The sequence below is a fragment of the Natator depressus genome, chromosome 1 (genome assembly GCF_965152275.1).
Source record: "Natator depressus isolate rNatDep1 chromosome 1, rNatDep2.hap1, whole genome shotgun sequence".
In the NCBI taxonomy this organism is placed as follows: Eukaryota; Metazoa; Chordata; order Testudines; family Cheloniidae; genus Natator; species Natator depressus.
In genome coordinates, this window is record NC_134234.1 from 323,661,807 (window position 1) to 323,684,486 (window position 22,680).

Below are 22,680 nucleotides of genomic sequence, written 5' to 3' on the forward strand. Positions count from 1 at the left end.
GCCATTTTGGAACCAATGGTGGTTTCTGCTGGCCCATGGCACCCTCTCAAGGTGACCATACTCTGTGGCCTTGGAAAGTAGCACCCCCAGTACCGTGTCGAGAGACCACTGACCCAGACTCTGGTACCGAACCCGGTACTGAGCCTCTGGAATAAGTCCTGCAGGTCTCTGCTGATACAGAGGAAGTGGCAGAAGCTCCTCAGCCAGTCATAGCCTGACCACAAGGACTACTGGGACTTGTTAAAGTGGGTGGCTTTGAACTTGGGTATACAGGCAGAGGTTGTCAAGGAGACAACTCATAGATTCCTAGATATTTTGTCAGCAGCGGTTCCCTCTAGGGTGGCTTTACCACTCAATGAGACCATTATTGACCCAGCCAGGGCACTGTGGCAAACCCCTGCCTCCCTCTCTCCTACAGCGAAGCATACAGAGCAGGTGGGAAGTTGGGGTAGACAAAACTTGGATGGTGTATTCCACTTCTACTGTACTTACAACCCAATGATCTGAGGTAATGTGGGTCCAGGCATTGAGGAAGCGGGAATGTCAGTTGGAAAACAAGTAGCAGGATCTGGTGTTGAGGGGATTGTAAGGTCGACCTCATGCATCTCGTCAAAATGAGTGCTTTGAGCTCCCCGAGTGTCTGGGATCAGTCTGCATGGTTCTGTTGAGGAGGTTGGCAGAGGAGGCTACACCTGAACCCCCGATCTTCCTCCTCTGTTGATCTTGCCTGGCTGGCTGGGCAAAGTAGCAGCCAATCTGTTGGGACCTCTAGTGTTTTCTGGATACTGCAGGGGTATACAAACCTGGAGATTTTAAAGTCGTCATAGAGTCTTTAAAGCTATGGAGTCTAGCATCTGTTTTCTCTGAAAAGAGCAAGGACCCTTCAAAGGGGAGGACTTGGAAGATTGGTTGCACCTCATGAGGAAATCTCGAGGATTGCAACCACGAGCTCCTGTGCATGGTTACCAGCTGTGGCCATTGGTCTGGCCATGGAATCAGCGGCATCCAGAGCTGCCTGTAGGGAGGCCCTTGCCACTGTTTTCCCTTTCTCAACTAAAGAAGAGAACTCATGTCTAGACTCCTAGAGGAGCAAGTCCTTACGTTTTAGCATGGACTCCCACATACTAAAATCACAGCGGCCTAGCAAGGCTTGCTGGTTCGCTATGTGGAGCTGTAGTGTCGTCCCCCGCCCCCACACCCGCCATGGAGTAGGCCTTTCTGCCGAAAAGGTCCAATTTCTTTGGATCTTTCACCTTGGGCATGGATCCCACTTGACCTTGTTGATCTCTTTCATTGGTGGCCACCACAACCAGGGACCTTGGGGGCAGGTGCCAATCTTCCTGCTTGTATTCTACCCTAAATCGCATACAAACAGAGAGGAACAGAGCCTACACTCTTTGGATGTTACACAGGCTCTAGCTTTCTATGTACAAAGGGCCAAACCATTCTGCAGACCAACTCAGCTGTTCATAGCGATAGCAGAGAGAATGAAGGGCCTTCCCATCTTCACCCAGAGAATTTCATCCTGGATTACTTCATGCATTCAGGCGTGTTATGAACTTGCAGGTGTCCTTCCCCCAGCTAACCTGGCTGCTCATTCCACAAGATTGCAGGCCTCCTTGGCTGCTTTCCTAGTGCAAGTCCCTATTCAGGACATCTGCAGAGCAGTGACCTGGTCATCAGTGCACACGTTCTCAATGAACTATGCCAGGGATGGCCAAACAGCAGCTCGCAAGCCAAATGAGGCTCTTTTACAGTTAAAGTGTGGCTCGTGTAGCTCCCCAGGTCTCCCCATTCTCCACCTACCAGATTGTGACAGGGGAGGAGGGGGAACTCAGGGCTTCTGCCCTGCAGCAAGATGGTGGGGCAAGGGGCTTCTGTCCAGCAGGGATGGGGGTCTAGGGCAGGGGAGGGCAAACAATGGTCCACAGGCCGGATCCAGCCAGTCAGGTTTTTCAGTCCGGCCCACGGGATTGCACCACGTCCCTGCGGCCCCTGGCGGAGGGAGGGGCAGAGGGCTCCATGCACTGCCTTCACCTGCAGGCACTGCCCCCCGCAGCGCCTATTGGCCGGGAATGGGGAACCGTGGCCAATGGGAGCTTCGGGGGTGGTATCCTCAGGCAAGGGCAGCGCATGGGAGTGGTACCCTCAGGCAAGTGGCAACCCACCCACCCCTAGGAGCCACTGCCGGACATGCTGGCCACTTCTGGGAGCGGCATGGGACCAGGGCAGGCAGGGAGCCTGCCTTAGCTCTGCTGCGTGCTGTTGCCACCCTGGAGCCACTCGAGGTAAGTGGTGCCAGGCTGGAGCTCGCACCCCGACCCCCTGCTGCACCCCGCACCCCAACCCCCTGCCCTGAGCCCCCTGCCACACCACACACCCTTCCTGCACCTCAACCCCTTGCCCTGAGCCCCTTCCCGCACACTGCACCCCCTCCCACACCCCGTACTCCCTCCCGCACCCCAACCTCCTGCCCCAGCCCTACATTCATGGCCCTGCATACAGTTTCCCCACCCAGATGTGGCCCTTGGGCCAAAAAGTTTGCCATCTCCTGGTCTAGGGGATTCAGCCCCACAGAGGTGCCTGCTGGGTTTCCAGGGCTTCAGCCCCAGGGGAGGCGCCAGCTGAAGCCCCTACCCCCATCACCCTGCCGCAGGGCAGAAGCCCCAAGCCCAGGAAGGTGCGCCCAGCTCTCGAACTTCTGAAGATTGTCATATGCGGCTTGGAGGGTCAGTATGTTTTGCTATCCCTGCACTATGCCATCACTCAGCAAGCTAGAGATGTTGCCAATTTCAGCCACGCAGTCCTATAGCCAGCCTGTATGAACTCCAAGCCCACCTCCTGTACAACTGCTTGTGAGTCACCTACATTGGAATGGACATGTGCAACCACTCGAAGAACAAAAAACAGTTACTAACCATTCTTTAACTGTTGTTCTTTGAGATGTGTTGCACATGTCCATGCCAAAACCCACCCTTTATCCCCTCTTCTTTGAGTCAGTCAGTAAGAAGAAACTGAAGGGGAATGGGGTTGGCAGGGCCCTATGAGTGCAGCACCAGAGGGTGTCGGAGCTGACCCGATGGATACCACTAGGGCAGTGGTTCCCAAACTTGTTCCACCGCTTGTGCAGGGAAAGCCCCTGGCGGGCCGGGCTGGTTTGTTTACCTGCCGCGTCCGCAGGTTCGGCCGATCGCGGCTCCCACTGGCCGTGGTTCGCTGCTCCAGGCCAAAGGGAGCTGCTAGAAGCGGCGCGGGTGGAGGGACATACTGGCTGCCGCTTCCAGCAGCTCCCATTGGCCTGGAGCAGCGAACTGCGGCCAGTGGGAGCCACAGTTGGCCGAACCTGCAGACGTTGCAGGTAAACAAACCGGCCTGGCCTGCCAGGGGCTTTCCCTGCACAAGCGATGGAACAAGTTTGGGAATCACTGCACTAGGGAAAAAATTCCAGCAAGTGTGCTTGGGGCGCGCATACACCTACGTTGGAATGGACATGTGCAACACATCTTGAAGAACAACAGTTACAGAAAGGTTAGTAACTATTTTTTCTTTGTTGAGTTTCCTGTAAATGCTTTATAAAATCTGATTTCTTTTTTTTTTAATTAGATCTCTGTTGATGGCTTCAGATATATTGCTAACAGCTGCAGTGGGATTAAGCACTTGGTAATCAATGATATGCCAACTCTTACAGACAAATGTATTCAAGTAAGAAATTGAAAACAACCTTGCATTTAGGGGAAATTTCTGCCATTGAATACGTGTGTACCTTTCACATTGACTTCAAAGGGAGTTGTGCACATGCAGTCTAATAGGAGAATTTTACCCTTTAAACACTTTTTACAAGAATATATATTTTTAAAAATCACCAAACAAATTAGATCAATTTTATTCCAGACCAGATTTACAAGTCCTTTTAACACTTGATTACTCTCAGAAACTTTCAACAGTTGTTCCATCTTTTCTCACCTGTGCATTGGCACAATCAAAGCGTAATCTCCTATCTTATAAATAAGACCTATTTGGCTTTATTTTGTATTAAATCAAAGTTTAGCTGGCCATTAGTATAGAATATCAGGCCAATATTGTGCTGCTGATTTTTTGCAGAGAACTTCCTGTTGACTTCAGTGAAGAGTTCTGCATTAAAATCGAAGGTACAATAGGGCCACAGATACGGTAAAAAAAAATTCAAGCTTCTGCAAATCTAATTGTTATACTAGATGTATACTCTTGTGTTTCTGCCCCCCACCCTCCCAGCATCCCTCGGGTCACTGATTTTTCCCCCCTTATGTTTTAAATTATAATAAAAAAATACAAGATTTTAAGTTGAATATCTGTACCATTGGTTTCAGAGTAACAGCTGTGTTAGTCTGTATTCGCAAAAAGAAAAGGAGTACTTGTGGCACCTTAGAGACTAACCAATTTATTTGAGCATAAGCTTTCGTGAGCTACAGAAAACACAATGGTTGTTATTAGATCAGTGAACAAAATATTAGTTAGCTTTTGGCTATGTGACATACCACAAATGTGGATGTTCTGTTTAATCATCCTTTTTTGTTTTCTTTTCAAAGGCTTTAGTTGAAAAATGCCAACAGATTATGTCTGTTGTTTTTCTGGACTCTCCACATCTTTCTGATGTAGCTTTTAAAGCCCTTGCTGAATGTAAACTTGTCAAGGTCAGAATTGAAGGTCAGTGACTTTACAGTATTTCAGTAGAATTATTAATTTATGCTTTTGGAGTCTGATCTGGCTCATTCAAAATCAGTAGGAGCATTTCAATTAATTTCAGTGGGGATTTGGATCAAGTCCTTAATGCACGGCTAATATGTGATTTATACCTTCATGTAATTCAACAGGGAATAATCGGATAACTGATTTAAGTTTCCAGTTGATGAGCAGATCCTGCCCACAAATTAAGCACATTTATATGGCTGATTGCCAGAAGATTACAGATGTCAGTCTTAAGACAATTTCTCCGTTGAAGTATATTCTTGTATTGAATTTAGCAGACTGTGTAAGGTAATAAATTACATCCAGTTTTCTGTGATCTATTTATTTTAGTTAAATCATTTATATTCCTCTTAAGGTGAATTGCTTTCAGATTTAAATGCTCTGACTGTGCTAATAAATATAGTATTAATTTATTTTTTAAAATATTGCATATTTGGTACATTTTTGTTCCAAATATACCAAATATGTACCAAATAAAAATAGGGTTTTTTTTTCTGTAGCATGTTTTGAAAAATACATTGGATATAAATATTGATTAGTACCCATATCTAGCAAAGCACTTAAGCACGCATGTAACTCTAAGCACATGAGTAGTCCCAGGCATGTACTTAGTACTTTGCTGGATTCAGGCCATAGTGAGGATAGTACGAAACAGAATAGAATGTACAGTGGGACAGGGAAATTAGAGATTAAGCTTGTTTTATTAGCTTCTTGAAGATGGAGATAATGTATTCGGACTAGGAAGTACTAGGACATTAACAAAATTACCTTCTTTTTCACAGTTATCAGCATAAAAGCAGCAAGTTGCGTTACTGCAGAAATATAGATTCGATGCAAAATCTGTTTTCAAATTTAAATTTGTATTACGTTATTAGAAACAAAGCCAAATAACAAATAGATTATGGACCAGATCCTGGCCCATGCTCCAGAACAGCACAAAAGAACCCTAAAACTGTCCCCATTCTAGGTTTTGTGGTGTAGTGGATGTGTCAGGAGGGATGAGTGCAAAAAATTATTTAAATCTTGGTAGTGGCCCATTAAATAGTGCCATGCAATTGGATTGCTACTTATCTTGAGATTTCTAGGGTCATCCTAATTTAAGGGGGCTACATTCACAAGCAAAAGGATGGCAACACTCTCATGGTGTTGTCCATCATCCCGTCCAGAATACAGTAAAGTTTCTCCCAAGGCTGTTGTTAATCTTCCTGATCCTGTCCATCTGCTCTCGCTGACACCCAGGATGTGTAAGCTGGAGCATCTCGTCTCTGCTGTGACCTGAGCTAGCTTCCCTGTTTCGTACATTGTCCATATGTTCCAAAAAATGAGTTTGGTTTTTGTCTTAGTGTTGAGCACGTCAGTCTTCATGCCACTGGCTTCCTTTTGGCTTTCATCACTGACAATCATATAGGTCATTGACTCCTGAAGGCCATCACACACAGTAATGGTCGATTTCTCCGCTGCTGTTTTCGTAACATATTTTATTTTGTACGGGATAGGCTTGTTAGCCCTGTGCCTAATCCCCAAGCTGGAGGACCAGAGTGTCTGTTTTGTCTGGCCCCTCCCCCACAGACCAGTCCAGCATGGTTGAACCTGCCAGGAGCAAAAAGCCCGCGCCGACACAGACTCTGGGGATTGTTAGAGCATGCAAGCTGTCCTGCCACGACAAGGTACGGACACCAGAGGACAAAATCAACCACAATAAGACAGATATCATTACCTTTAATATTGCCTCATCACCAGTACAGATAGAGGATCATGTTTTCACCAATGTAGAAATGTTCACATACTTGGGCAGCACCATCAGCCAGGATGGTGGAATAAGCCAGGACATCCGGAACAGAATTAGTAAAACCAGGAACACCTTTAGGAGGTTAAATACAGTCTGGAAATCATCAAAATACAACACCAAAACCAAACTCAAGATCTATCAGAGTTGCGTACTTTCAACACTATTTTATAGTGCAGAATGCTGGGGAATGAGAAAGTATGACATGTCCAAACTGTCTTCATTTCAGAAAAATCCTCCGTATCTTTTGGCCCAGAACAATCTCAAACCAAGATCTGTTGACACGGGGCAGCCAAGAGGATCTGAGCACCATCATTGCCAGGAGGCGTTGGAGATGGATTGGCCTTGTGTTTCAGATGGAAACTGATTCCATCACCAGAATATCAATAAGATGGACATCTGAAGGCAAGCGAAAACAAAGCCATCTGAAAACAACATGGCAAAGAACTGTGGAAGCTGAGCTGAAAAACCTGGGGCACAGCTGGGGAACCATTGAAAGACTTGCCAGAAACAGACAGGAGTGGAAGAGCTTCATCACGGCCCTAAACAATGGGAACATGATGATGATGGTGATGATGATTCACAAGCAATTAAATCACTTTTGGGCTTGTTGATGCTGCATCACAATGTGATAACAATGCATGTAAATATAATTTATGTTGTGTTGAGATGTGCTACTGTAGTGGCATGACATTATTATAGTGGAGACAGCTGCCTGAATTTTCTGCTTTAACATTTAGGCCATGTCTACACTAGAAGGATTTACCAGTAACATTTTTACCTACATAGGGCTGTTGACATTGTAACGTTGCTGCTCTGTGTGCACACTTTGCTGGTGCTTCCTGTCTACACTGTGAGAAGTTGTATTGGCAAGACACACATTGCTGTGGGTAGGTTTCCCAGTGTGCACTGCATGATCTGGCACATTGCCTTGTGGGACATTTAGAAAGTGCATTGTGGGATGTCAGCATTCCTGTCAAGAAAGCGTATGGGAGCTTAGATTCAAGTTCCCACAATTTGCTCTACTCCAGTCTCCATCCCATGATCTTATATTTTTGTGCTGTATTTTTTAAAATTCCCACAATTATTTGCACCAGTTTTCGATCTCTCTGCCATCTCACTGGCAGAAGCATAAATGGTGAACAGAATGCTGGAGTTCTTGTGTCTGTTGTAGGAATAGGGCAGCTGGGCCTGATTCTTCTGTATTTGCAGAACCCCAGAGCTACTACAGTGGCCAGGCATGCAGCAGTGAAAATGAGAAATTTGAGCAGGAGTGGATGCTGCAGACAGGGAACGAAAATCGCCAGGTACTGCAGACTTTCACCAGTTGCACATGGTGGAGTAGTGCTTCTGGGCCTGTGAAATGAGCATTGAATTGTGGGATCACATCATGATGCAAATCTGGGGTACCAGTGTAAGTGTGTAATGCAGAAGGCCACATTTTTGGAATTGTGTGAAGATCTTATCCCAGTCCTCCTGCACAGAGACACCAAAATGAGAGCTGCTTTGACAGTGGGGAAACAGATGGCAATCATGCTGTGGAAGCTAGCAGTACTGGATTGCTATCCATTTATAGACAATCAGTTCCACGTTGGGAAGTCTGCAGTAGGGGCTGTTGTCATCCAGGTGTGGAATACCATTAAACATGTCCTGCTACGCAGGATTGTGACTCTGCGCAATGTGCAGGAAATAATAGATGGACTGAGTGCTGTGGGCTTCCCAGGCTGCACTATGAGAGACATATCCTGATTCTGTCTTGCTTCTGAATATATAAACAGAAAGGAATACTTTTCCAGGTTATGCAAACACTGGTGGATCCCTGGGATGCTTCACTGATATTAACATTGGGCTGTCTGGCAAGGTGCATGATACTTGCATTTTCAGGAACACACAACTTTGATGACAAGCTGCATTCACAGAGATTTTTCCTGGACCAGCACCTTCACAGTGGCGAGACTGCAATCCCAACTGTGATTCTTGGGGGTCCCAATCTACCCTTTGCTTCCCTGGCTTATGAAGCCACAAGTTGGGCTCATGGACAACAGTAAGAAAAGATATAACTATCCTCTGAGCTGGGTGCAAGATGATTGTTGAATGTGCATCTGGTAGATGGAAAGGATGGTGGAATTGTCTCATAACTACACTGGATCTCAGTGAGCCAAATATTCCTATTATTGCTGCAATGTGTGACACATCATATTTGTGAGGCAAATGGAGAAACATTACAAACAAGATGGAGGAGGGGAACTGGAAAATCTGTCTGATTTTGAACATCCAAACCCAGGGGCAATTACAAGAGCACATCAAAGTGCTGGAAAGTTGAAGGAGGCTTTAAGAGCACATTTTAAATGGTGTTCTGTAGTAAGCCAGTATTTTGCTTTGTGTTTATTTGTATCACTTTGTAATTAAATTGTAGCTTGCTTGTATATGAATAATTAGAAATGAATTGTTAATATACTGTTTGAATCTGGAGAGAGGATATTGGTTTGCGGGTCACATGGATGTCTTATAAGACAAAATAAATCTTGATTTTCACAAACCAAACTTTACTGAACGGTTATAAACAATAACACTTCAACAAAACCCCATTTAAAACCATTTTAAAAAAAAGGTGCTGAGTTTTCCTGTATGAATCACCTATCAGAGTAGGTTCACTCACTGGGGTTGAGTGGAAGGGATAGTGTGACACACTATGCTGGGAGACTGGGGGGTCCTATGGGACAGGTCCTGGAACCCTACAATTGTCCAAGCATTGCAATGGCTGCTGGAGTGAAAGTTTTTGGGAGCTTTTTATCTGAATATGCTGTCCCAGGAGCTGCATGATGTCTTGGTGGACTTCACTATGCACCTCCTAGTCCTTCTGCCTCTCCTCCAGCAAGTGATTTCTCTAAACTCCCTTGTTTTGTGGATCTTGAACCTGGAGGTCCTGAAGAGATCTGAGAACATGTCCTCCAGTGACTGTTTCTTTTTCCTTTTGATCAAAGTTAGTCTTTTCAACAGGTGTGTGTGTGGGTGCCTCTCAGGGATACCTTAGGTAAGGTCACTGATAAACAACAAGACAGACAGACATTGTTAGAATTAAAGGCTTGGCCTGCAGAAAAAGATAAATGAGAAAATTCCCTCAAAAGTTCCCCTAAAAATTCATAAAAATATGAACAGGGTCAGACTTTCCAGGCTGCTTGTATTAGGACAATTCAGCAGCTCCCAGTATGATTAATATAATGTGGGCACTTTTCACAGCCTATAGCAGTGAGAGGGTGATGGTCTTGGTAATAAATATAGAGATAGTGCAGTAAATATTGCAACATTTATTACAGGCAATGGTGATTCTCGCTGAAAATATCACTCATGAAGTAGTCAAAGGCCAAGAGAAGGCAACTGCTCAAGGCAACACAAAGCCATTGGGCCCTTATGCTGCTAGCCTCTTCACAGTGATGGTGCTGCCAGAATTCATTGAAGAGTGGCATGGGAAAGTTTCCTATACCAGGGAAGAACAAAAGCAACCCTTCCAAGAAATCTCAAGGCAAAACTTAAAAAATAACTGCTTTAAAACTATATTAAGGTTGTGCCAGATGATAACAGGGAGATCTGTGGCAAGATCAACACAACACTCCAAAAGAGGAGGAGAGTGGTTACTGCTCCTTAGCCGTGCAGGTCAATTAAAGGCCAAGATCCACAGAGCCAAAAACAAACTCTTTCTACCTCCGGATCCAATTACAGCATGCAAATAATTTGTTTTGGGCTTAGACTCTTGGATTGGAAAACCAAAGCTCTGCATGTTTTGATGTTTAAAATACATGTTTACTGTATACTGTTAGCCATAGAAAATCAGGTAGTCTGAATGAGCAGTTCCTGGATTGCTTGCAAGAATTATTTGAAATTTTCTATGTGTTTTTATTTGAATGCTCAGATTTCAGGATCAGTGTTTTTCTTTTTCTGCTTGCAATGCTTTTATTGACATTGCTCTCTTTTTGCATATGACTGCCAGTGCATGTTGTTAAAATAAACCAGCTTTTTTGAAATGCAATTCCTTTGGTTCCTCCCCATGCACTTTTGGATGCTATTTTGAGTGTGCGTAGGAAGGATTTTTGCGAGACGTGAACAATTTATTTTTTAAGCCATGAAACAAGTGGTAGCAGTGAATTTTTCCTCCAGGCTCATCTGGGTTAGATTTGGTTTACACTCCTGGCTCTCCACATTGTCTGCATTCTTCACATGCACCCTCCTCAACAAGCTCTCCATCGCTGGTCACTGTTGGGGTTCTTTCCTTCAGGTCTTGTGAGGTGTCCATGGTAATTTCTGGGGTGATGGTGGTGGTGTCCCCATCAAGTATGGCATCCGGCTCTGCATAGAAGTGGTAGATGTAGGGGCTAGCCCTAGATTTTTTATTGGTCTCCCTTGACTCTCGGTGCAACAGATGCATTTCCTTCCCCTCCACCATGAGTGGCACACGAACCATTGACTGGGGGAGGCTAGCTCCCAGCCCCGCCCCTTCCACCTGAGGCCACACCCCTTCCGTATTCCCCCTCCGCCAGAGACCCCCCACCGCAACCACTGGTCCCTGCCCCAGGCTAGCCTCCCAAGCCCTAGAGCGCTGGCAGCGCAGCCTTAGCCCCCCCTAATTCCGGAGCACCAGAAGGGCAGGTGGTGCATGGCCACACACCCTGCCCCCAGCCCTGGAATGCTGGGAGGGCAGGCGGTGCACAGCCACAGCCTCTCCCACAGTCCCAGAGCACCGGGATGGCAGGCAGCATGTGGCTGCAGCCCAAGCTGGGGCCACTGCCCAGGGGGACTGGAGCTTCTGCACTGTTCCTTCCCTTCAAAAGCTGAGGAAATCCAGGACTTCTTTCCTGAACCAGGCAGCAGCTTGAAGTTTAGCTGGAGTTTTGTGGGGAACCATAACTATGTGGTCACAAAGGTGTGCTTGCCAATGGGGGCGAACCGGAAGGGAGGCACTTCAAAAATATGCTTGGGTCTTCCAAAGGGAGGAGGGGAAGAGGGTCAGCTTTCCAGTCTGTTTGATGCCTGGGCAGCAAAGTTTAGAGCGGTCATTGTTGCTGGAATAGTGGCACTGTGGGACTGTTGCTGGAGGACTATTTTGCTGGTATAGGTAATGCAGTATCCACTCATACATTCTACCATTGCACCTGTGCCATTAGAGGGCTTCTTTTTCATAAGCCAAACTGTCAAATTCTTCCTCTGGCTACTTATTCAAATTCGGCTAAAATAAATGATGTTGGGCAACTACCAGTTTCAGTCACTGTTCATCTGTAATGCTAGTCATCAGATGCAAATTATATATTGAATCATGTGGATTATGAAAGTGTGTGTATGTGTGAATATGTTTTTGTATTTATATTTTAGAATCAGTGATGCAGGTTTACGTCCATTTTTAGAAGGATCTTCAGGGACAAAGCTAAGAGAACTGAACTTCACTAACTGTATCCATGTCACTGATGCCTCTCTCATGAAAATAGCCCAAAGGTACTGTATTATTGTGACACCAGTATTAATCTGGTGGTAATTAGCAATTATTCTCTTAAAATATTATTTTTTAGAAAATTTAATTTGGCAAGTTATAGGGCTCAACACAAGGGTAACTGGGTGAAATTCTGTAGCTTGTGTTTTTACAGGGGTCAGACTAATCTATTGGTACCTTCTGGCCTTCAGAATCTATGAAAATGATCGGTATGACTGAGAGTTCATCTCTACTCATTCAAAAAACTGGAAAGTGAAGTTCAGCAAAGTAAAACTGCTTAAAAGCTTGTTGCCAGGTGGCAGAGCTGTCTTTAATTTTTCTTAACTCAATAAATATGCATAACCATGGTTGCACAAACTAATGAGAGCTGCATGGCAAACCCCCTCCACATCAAGTTATAAATCTAACCTTCAATAGGAACACCGGGATGGGGACTGGAGGAGTGCCTGCTGTATATCTACCAAAAAGTCATCTTGCAGTTGCAGGACAAGATGGCATAATGCAGGCCACTGTTAGTTACTCCTCCGAGCAGGAGCAACATTCATGATTTGCCAGTGTTTGCTGCTAACAGTAGCATGCATGTTAGCAGACTGGGGGATGCCTGTGTCTTTTAGCTGGCAGACAAGACTCCTTTGAGGCCATGGAGTGTGGGCTAGGGCAATAGCTGGGTGTCCCCCTACTGCTCTTTTGAGCACTAGAAGGGTTCCTATCTGCTGACTGTATATGAGGAAGAAGCTCTTAATACTTTTCTCTCTTGTAATGCACCTACCAAGCAAAGAGGGGGTCTAGCACAACATAGTTTATTCAAAAAGAGAATTATTGGATTATTCTCATTTAATGTGTTTAAAATGTACAGAATTATTTTTCCAGAAAAAAACATGCATGAAATAGTAGATTTCATCCATAGTGTAGAATCAGGATGAGCTAGGCCCAAAAGAACTGACATGTAGTTTTGATGTTCAAATATAAGGAAAACTTGGCTACAGTGTTATTTAAGAATATATGTTTTGAAACAGATATTGTCAGTAGTTTAACCTTTGCATTGGATCAATGTTTTTATTAAAAACCTACACTATGTAGAACAGTAAATATTCTGTAGAGTTTGGATATTTTGAGGCTATTATTACATAATCTTATGTCTTGATTACATGATCTTATTGCCACTGGCTGGAGTAGCTCATAACCTTGAATGCCTACCTCAGGGCAGACTGTCAAAAACAGGGCAGGTGCCCCAAATTGGCAGTGTGTTCTATAATTAGATTTCATCTTCAAACATACTCTCTGTGTAAATGTTTAGAATTGTGAGTAGCCCCATTGGACAAAATAGCTACTTACAGTACTGAACACTATTCCTGGCAGTAAGTGTTTCAGAATTAGGTCCTATTTCTTACTTGGACATGTAAGCAAGTGTAAGTAGATAAATTGCAGTCCAAGTTTCTGATTTTGGGTAGTGTTTGATTGCTGTTTGTTCTTCATATTTTGGTTGTAGTATCTGTTGGTTTCTAATTTTTGTAGCTCATACATAATTTTGTATTTTTCAGCAAGTCATGTCCCCAAATCTTACTGAAACTGAATGGGAGCTGGGTGCCTGATTTCTTAGGTTACCTTGAAAATCCCAGCCAAAGGTATTACAAAAAATGTACATAACATAAAACATTTCCATAAAGAAGTGGAAAGCTCACATTTCTGTGTTTTAATTTAGGTGCCATAATCTGACCTACCTGAATATTCGTTACTGTGAAAGTGTGACTGATGCTGGGATTGAGGCACTGGGAAACATGACCTCATTGATGTCTATTGATATTTCTGGAACCACTGTCTCAGATATGGTAAAAACCCCATAAAAGAAAATCAATATGTTTCTTACCTAGATATTTTTCCTTTGTAACCCACACCCCCATTTAAAAAAATCACACAAATATTAAGTAATGAAGTTACCATATCTTTAAAATATTCCGTAAAGCTTTGCAGACTATTTTGTACTGATTAATTTGATACATTTCAAAAACAGTTTCATAACCGCAGTAGTGTTTTAGCTTAAGAAAGGGCAGTAATTGGGCTTTGTGAAGGGATCTCTGTGGGGGTTTGGAATTCAACCCCCTGACTTGCAGGCAAGCCAAGAGTTGTAATTCAGACCCTTGACATTCATTGTTCCATGCCGTGCCTCTCTGCAGCTGCCATGCAGGATTTCTGGGACATTGGATCCACATAATTGTGAACTCAGTGGCCCTGCCCCCAAACTGCCTTATTAAGGGGCTGTGCAGTGACCTTCTCCCTTCAGCACCCATCCCTCTTTGATTCAGACCCTGGAGCATCCAGGGGAAGGCCAGGAGCTGGACGAGGGATATACACATTGCCCAGGGTCTGGAGGGAATTCTGCTGTAAAGGTAATACAGACCAGGGTTGAATTTCTCATTCTGTAGCCCTTTTCCAGGGAGAATTAAGCTGGCTGCAAATCAAAATTTTCGTCCTGTGGAAAATTCTAATATTGTAAAAATTCTTTTCATCCTGAATCAAGACAAAAAGTTGAAATGTTTTATGGAATGGAAAGTTGCCAAAAAAATTTCAATTTGGAACATTTCATTTTGACATTGCATATTGAAATGAAAAGTTTTGATATTCCCAAATCAAAATATTTCATTTTTGATTATTGAACTGATTTAAAATGTTTTGTCTTAAGTTGCCAGGCTTTCCAGGCATAGTGTGTTCCCTAAGACACACATGATCAGATGACTCCTATGCTGCACTAATGGTTGTTCAACCAGTGGAGGAAACTGTGGTGCATCATGGGAGATGTAGTCCAGTCAGGGAACCCAGCCCATGAGGGAGAATGGAGACATGAGACACTCAAACTACATACAACTCCCATGAGGCTTGGCTGCAGCTCAAACTCATACAGATTTATGTTGAACTGATCCAAAACAAAATGTTTCAGTACGGTTTGGCAAATGGAAATGTTTTGACTCAGGTTGATTAAGCTTGAGGGAAAATTGAAAAATTAGACAGAAACAAAATTTGCCAAAGGAAATTTTGAATGTGTGAACACTGCATTTTCCGTTGAAAACACATTTAGATACAAAAATTTGTAACAGCTATAATAGAGAGGCCCCCTTACATTGTGCTCCAAGGTATAGCTGCTAATGAAAGAAGCTCTGGCAAGGTAGCTTCAAAGATGTCAAGTTGCTGGGAGCAGGAAACAACCGTAGAGGGCCTTGGAGCCAAGTTAGATACGTGGGTCTTCGACACAGATGTTCATGGCTCTTGGCAGATCCTCCAAGATCCACAGTGCTAGGAGCCAGGTCATTTGCTTCTTCAATAGGAGTCCAAACCCTGCTCTCCTGAAAGAGAAGTCGGGAAGAAACTGTGAGAGAAACCTCTGCAGCAATTTCTTTCCCCTGGACTCCTTACTGTGTGTTTTAGTATAGGAGATATGCTCTTCAGTGTTGACTCAGACCCTGCTTATGCAAACCTGTGAGCAAGAAAATCAGTGTTTGGCTCTAAAGCAGTATTTGTTCAAAAGCAATTAAAAACTCCTTATCCTTGATGGAGGCCTAGAAAAGAAAAGACTAACCCAGATAACACAAATGGGGAAGAAACAAGGGATTTTAATTTAATTTAAAATATAATTTAATCACTGTTGGTATTTTTTTAGTATATTTTATGTGAGATTTGGAATTCTTGGAACTGTAAACTGTAAAGTTTTATAATAGAACGTAAGAACGACCATACAGGGTTAGACCAAAGGTCCATCAAGCCTAGTATCCTGTCCTCTGACAGTGGCCAAGAATGTAAGTGTAAGAATTTTCTTTGATTTTCTCCTGTTTTTTGACCACAGCTAGCCAGTTAAGATACTGTATGTTGCTTCTTATTCTCATTTACATGCAGCAGAGCCCCATGCTGCAGGCAATCATCCAAACTCTGTTGCTGACACAACAGCATTCAGACATGTTTTTTTCAGACATTCAGTTTTCCCTCCTCCCACAAGACAGATAAGTTATCCCTGAAATTTACCATTCATCATTGTCATACACAGTGTTATTGTAGCTGCATTGGTCTCAGAATATTAGAGAGACAAGGTGGGCGATGTAATAACTTTTATTAGACCAACTTCTGTTGATGAGACACAAGCTTTTCAGCTTACACAGACCTTCTTTAGGTCTGGAAAATGTAATCAGGCCTTGTCTACATTGCCACTTTACAGCGCTGAAACTTTCTCACTCAGGGGTGTGAAAAAACAGCCCCCTGAGTGATGCAAGTTTCAGTGCTGTTAAAGTGGCAGTGTAGCCATGCTCCCAGCGCTGGTAGCTAGTCCCCTTGTGGGGGTGGGTGTTTTTACAGTGCTGAGAGAGCTCTCTCTCAGCGCTGGTGCCGCAGCTACACAGCCACGTTAAAGCACTACTCTTCAGAGTTCAAACTTGAAAGTTTGTCTCTCTCACCAACAAAGATTGGACTAATAAAATATATTATCTCACCCATCTTGTCATTCATCATTGTAGTAATTTCTGAACTAACTGCTAACAGTGGCCATTACACTGTCATTCTCTGTGCTATATACTGTACCCACAGTATACATCATATCCTTACATCTTGAGACATGATATGAAAAGTCATCTAACAATCTTTTGTTTAATTTGTGTGTGCTTTGAGTTTTTGATGAAAGAGGGATTAATATAAACTTCTTTTATGCACTTTTTATAATAATATAAATGAAGTTCAAAGAAGATATATATTTACACTTTTAATTTAGACTTTGTAAGTACTGTGCAGAAGTTAGTTTTGAATACTGTAGTAAAGGTCATCAGGTTTCAAGCCCAGTGGATCCAACACCATTAAATGGTGCTAACAAGTAGAAACCATGAAGGCCAAATTCTTTTCTGCACTCTGTACAGCGGATCTCTATTGCATATTTTTCAAGTATTCTGTCAGAGGGAGTTCAGTAGGTTTGAAACATGCCGAATATGCAACATGCTTTTGCACTGCAGAAGATAATTTTGTTTTGAATTTGGGGCCTGAGCCATTAGCTGTCCTAATGATGGAGGTTAGAATTGCTCCACTGCATACATATATAATACATTTTATATAGTTGTTAAAAATCATATGCAATCTCTCAAAATGTTTTGATTGGATTACTGGGCTGAGATTTCATAAATAGGAGCCTAAATTCAAACGCCAACTGCCATATTTAGGGATTTGCCTGGTTTTCAAAACTGGCAACACCCAACAGCTTCCATTGCCTAAATATAGATATAGAAGCATAATTTTAAGAGAAAAAAATTGCCATTCTGGATAAAGAGGACACTTGACCTGTTGTTTGTATGGATAAATTTGTTGACCCTTGGAATTAGATTTTACAAAAGACACATTTTATATAGAAGAATATTTCAGGATCCCCATTGGACCAACTGTAACGAATAGTGTAGTGCTCATAGCAAATTCATTTCCACTCTGTCCCATGCCTGTGACAGTTTTAGAATCATTGCCTTGTAGTGCTTGAAGGGGCTAAGCTTCTTTCTAAGCTTTTCTTTCCAGATGTTAGGCCAGTTAGTCAAAACAAAAGAAGAGTGCCAATGGAAATATAACAAAAAATAATCATTGCAAATATTCAAGCAGCAGTATTATTCTTAGCAAATGTATGTGTATTGTATGCAGGGAAACAATACTTAATTTGTTAGAAAACTCAGCAAGTAAACTCATGAATAAGGCCCTGATTCCACACATGCTTACAGTTTCACTCTTGCTTAAGAATCTTGCTGATAAACCCAAAACCCAAGCCTGTTCCCATTAAGAGGACATGGGATTTATGAATGCAAGAAACTGATATGATACCTTTGCTTGCTTTGTTACATTTCATAATGATATTGTGGCACCATTCCTATGGAACTTATCTTAATTTGCTCAGTAGGTTTCAGACTGTTGCTCTCACTCACCTGAGGCCCAACTGTATTACTCTTGGTCACAGTATGGAGCACTTACAAGAGTAGTCCAGTTGGGACCACCTGCATGAGTAAGTATTCACTAACATGAATAAGGACGGTGCAGTTGGGTCCATTGAAATCAATAGGATTACTTTTGAAGTTCTAGTTAGCCTGAGACAGAATGACAGAACCTAGCTCCAGATAATTTTGTGATTAAAAACTTAACTGAAATAATTGAGATTTGGTGATGGTTTACTACAGTTTTGATTCTAAAAAGCAGATAGGAGAAATTTCTATTCCCTGTACCTATTGTGTTTTTGTGAGCCTGATCCTGCAAGCCCTTGCTTTCTCATGGGGCCTAATCCAATGCTCAGTTAAGTCAATAGGAGTCTTTCCATTGACTTCAGTGGACATTGGATCAGGCCCATAGTGTTTACCCTTCCCCATAGAGCCACCGACTGCAGTGGAACCTAGCGCAGGAATAAAGGTTTGCAGGATCAGGCACCAAACTGGGAACATCAAAAAATATTGTTAATGTCAAAGGAAAATTTGAATGTATTCACTTATTTTCATTTAATAGAAGACCATCAAGTTTACTAATGTTTAATACACTTTCCATTCAGTTACATAGAATCATAGAATCATAGAATATCAGGGTTGGAAGGGACCCCAGAAGGTCATCTAGTCCAACCCCCTGCTCGAAGCAGGACCAATTCCCAGTTAAATCATCCCAGCCAGGGCTTTGTCAAGCCTGACCTTAAAAACCTCTAAGGAAGGAGATTCTACCACCTCCCTAGGTAACGCATTCCAGTGTTTCACCACCCTCTTAGTGAAAAAGTTTTTCCTAATATCCAATCTAAACCTCCCCCATTGCAACTTGAGACCATTACTCCTCGTTCTGTCATCTGCTACCATTGAGAACAGTCTAGAGCCATCCTCTTTGGAACCCCCTTTCAGGTAGTTGAAAGCAGCTATCAAATCCCCCCTCATTCTTCTCTTCTGCAGACTAAACAATCCCAGCTCCCTCAGCCTCTCCTCATAAGTCATGTGCTCTAGACCCCTAATCATTTTTGTTGCCCTTCGCTGGACTCTCTCCAATTTATCCACATCCTTCTTGTAGTGTGGGGCCCAAAACTGGACACAGTACTCCAGATGAGGCCTCACCAGTGTCGAATAGAGGGGAACGATCACATCCCTCGATCTGCTCGCTATGCCCCTACTTATACATCCCAAAATGCCATTGGCCTTCTTGGCAACAAGGGCACACTGTTGACTCATATCCAGCTTCTCGTCCACTGTCACCCCTAGGTCCTTTTCCGCAGAACTGCTGCCTAGCCATTCGGTCCCTAGTCTGTAGCGGTGCATTGGATTCTTCCATCCTAAGTGCAGGACCCTGCACTTATCCTTATTGAACCTCATCAGATTTCTTTTGGCCCAATCCTCCAATTTGTCTAGGTCCTTCTGTATCCTATCCCTCCCCTCCAGCGTATCTACCACTCCTCCCAGTTTAGTATCATCTGCAAATTTGCTGAGAGTGCAATCCACACCATCCTCCAGATCATTTATGAAGATATTGAACAAAACCGGCCCCAGGACCGACCCCTGGGGCACTCCACTTGACACCGGCTGCCAACTAGACATGGAGCCATTTATCACTACCCGTTGAGCCCGACAATCTAGCCAGCTTTCTACCCACCTTATAGTGCATTCATCTAGCCCATACTTCCTTAACTTGCTGACAAGAATACTGTGGGAGACCGTGTCAAAAGCTTTGCTAAAGTCAAGAAACAATACATCCACTGCTTTCCCTTCATCCACAGAACCAGTAATCTCATCATAAAAGGCGATTAGATTAGTCAGGCATGACCTTCCCTTGGTGAATCCATGCTGACTGTTCCTGATCACTTTCCTCTCATGTAAGTGCTTCAGGATTGATTCTTTGAGGACCTGCTCCATGATTTTTCCAGGGACTGAGGTGAGGCTGACTGGCCTGTAGTTCCCAGGATCCTCCTTCTTCCCTTTTTTAAAGATTGGCACTACATTAGCCTTTTTCCAGTCATCCGGGACTTCCCCCGTTCGCCACGAGTTTTCAAAGATAATGGCCAAGGGCTCTGCAATCACAGCCGCCAATTCCTTCAGCACTCTCGGATGTAACTCGTCCGGCCCCATGGACTTGTGCACGTCCAGCTTTTCTAAATAGTCCCTAACCACCTCTATCTCCACAGAGGGCTGGCCATCTCTTCCCCATTCTGTGATGCCCAGCGCAGCAGTCTGGGAGCTGACCTTGTTAGTGAAAACAGAGGCAAAAAAAGCATTGAGTACATTAGCTTTTTCCACATCCTCTGTCAGTAGGTTGCCTCCCTCATTCAGTAAGGGGCCCACACTTTCCTTGGCTTTCTTCTTGTTGCCAACATACCTGAAGAAACCCTTCTTGTTACTCTTGACATCTCTTGCTAGCTGCAGCTCCAGGTGCGATTTGGCCCTCCTGATATCTTTCCTACATGCCCGAGCAATATTTTTATACTCTTCCCTGGTCATATGTCCAACCTTCCACTTCTTGTAAGCTTCTTTTTTATGTTTAAGATCCGCTAGGATTTCACCATTAAGCCAAGCTGGTCGCTTGCCATATTTACTATTCTTTCGACTCATCGGGATGGTTTGTCCCTGTAACCTCAACAGGGATTCCTTGAAATACAGCCAGCTCTCCTGGACTCCCTTCCCCTTCATGTTAGTCCCCCAGGGGATCCTGGCCATCTGTTCCCTGAGGGAGTCGAAGTCTGCTTTCCTGAAGTCCAGGGTCCGTATCCTGCTGCTTACCTTTCTTCCCTGCGTCAGGATCCTGAACTCAACCAACTCATGGTCACTGCCTCCCAGATTCCCATCCACTTTTGCTTCCCCCACTAATTCTACCCGGTTTGTGAGCAGCAGGTCAAGAAAAGCGCCCCCCCTAGTTGGCTCCCCTAGCACTTGCACCAGGAAATTGTCCCCTACGCTTTCCAAAAACTTCCTGGATTGTCTATGCACCGCTGTATTGCTCTCCCAGCAGATATCAGGAAAATTAAAGTCACCCATGAGAATCAGGGCATGCGATCTAGTAGCTTCCGTGAGTTGCCGGAAGAAAGCCTCATCCACCTCATCCCCCTGGTCCAGTGGTCTATAGCAGACTCCCACCACTACATCACTCTTGTTGCACACACTTCTAAACTTAATCCAGAGACACTCAGGTTTTTCCACAGTTTCGTACCGGAGCTCTGAGCAGTCATACTGCTCCCTTACATACAGTGCTACTCCCCCACCTTTTCTGCCCTGCCTGTCCTTCCTGAACAGTTTATAACCATCCATGACTGTACTCCAGTCATGTGAGTTATCCCACCAAGTCTCTGTTATTCCAATCACGTCATAGTTCCTTGACATCACCAGGACCTCCAGTTCTCCCTGCTTGTTTCCAAGGCTTTGTGCATTTGTATATAAGCACTTGAGATAACCTGTTGATCGCCCCTCATTCCCAGTATGAGGCAGGAGCCCTCCCCTCACAGACATTCCTGCCTGTGCTTCCTCCCGGTATCCCGCTTTCCCACTTACCTCAGGGCTTTGGTCTCCTTCCCCCGGTGAACCTAGTTTAAAGCCCTCCTCACTAGGTTAGCCAGCCTGCTGGCAAAGATGCTCTTCCCTCTCTTCGTAAGATGGAGCCCGTCTCTGCCCAGCACTCCTCCTTCATGGAACACCATCCCATGGTCAAAGAATCCAAAGCCTTCTCTCCGACACCACCTGCGTATGTTACTTTTGGGAAATTGTTTTTTCCCCCTTTTACAAGACTTAAAACGTACTATGATAGTAGCAAGGAAGTACCTGATACTCACATTTTCAAGCAATTTCCTGTCTGCAGTATTTCCAAAGTACATCTGCTGTACTTTAAAAATGTAAATCCCTTCATTTCTGTTACTCCTGCCTTCCATCCATGGGAGATGGGATCCAGTATTATGTCTATGCTACCCTTTTATTGCCTTGATACACAGGTCATAACTACACTTAATGGAAACATAAGCTATAGCCTAACATTCTTGTGTCTAATGTTTTCATTAAAAAGGATATAAGCATTTTTGATCTGTCTAGGAACAAGCAAGTTTCAGACGTATCTCAGCCCAAAGACATATACTGTACAATCTTCTGAAAATAATGGGATATGAGCAAGGACATAGCCTATATTCTAATACCTCTCCGAGGGTAATCTTTCTCTTTTCAATTTTACATTCCAGAATAAATTTCCTTATTTATTAATAATCAAAATGATTTTGATAAATAACATGTATTAAAAAGTCACAAAATGTTTTTGTAACAAAGATGTTGTTGTTCTTCCCCTCATACTCCAAAATGGTTGCTCATAATTTCTCCAAAAAATTTCTCCAGCAGTTTCTGGCTGCAAGCAAGTCTGAGAAATTTCAGCCTAAAGATTAAAGTTTTGGAATGTTCTTCTTTGAGTGTTTGCAGACATGTATTCCACTCACGTGTGTGTGGGCTGAAGATGGAGAACATTGCTGAGTAGTAGCCATCAGGGTGGCACTTGTGCCCTCTGGCTCTCACAGCCCCTCCCCTGGCTATATAAGGGCCATGCTGGTCTGTATAAGTGCGGTGCTGCCCTGACTCCCCTGCATTCCTTAGAAGTTTTTAAGGTCAGGCTTGACAAAGCCTTGGCTGGGATGATTTAATTGGGGATCGGTCCTGCTTTGAGCAGGGGGTTGGACTAGATGACCTCCTGAGGTCCCTTCCAACGCTGA

General features: G+C 43.8%; 1 protein-coding gene across 1 annotated transcript in view; it reads left to right on the forward strand.

Annotated features, from left to right (window-relative positions):
• The window catches only part of FBXL13 (F-box and leucine rich repeat protein 13), a 177,214-nt gene that overhangs the window by 108,219 nt on the left and 46,315 nt on the right, over positions 1-22,680 (forward strand). Inside the window, exons 13-17 of the mRNA XM_074942528.1 lie at positions 3,604-3,702; positions 4,566-4,683; positions 4,851-5,013; positions 11,876-11,995; positions 13,693-13,819. Coding sequence (XP_074798629.1) covers positions 3,604-3,702; positions 4,566-4,683; positions 4,851-5,013; positions 11,876-11,995; positions 13,693-13,819 — 627 coding nt within the window. The remainder of the gene's footprint in view (positions 1-3,603; positions 3,703-4,565; positions 4,684-4,850; positions 5,014-11,875; positions 11,996-13,692; positions 13,820-22,680) is intronic.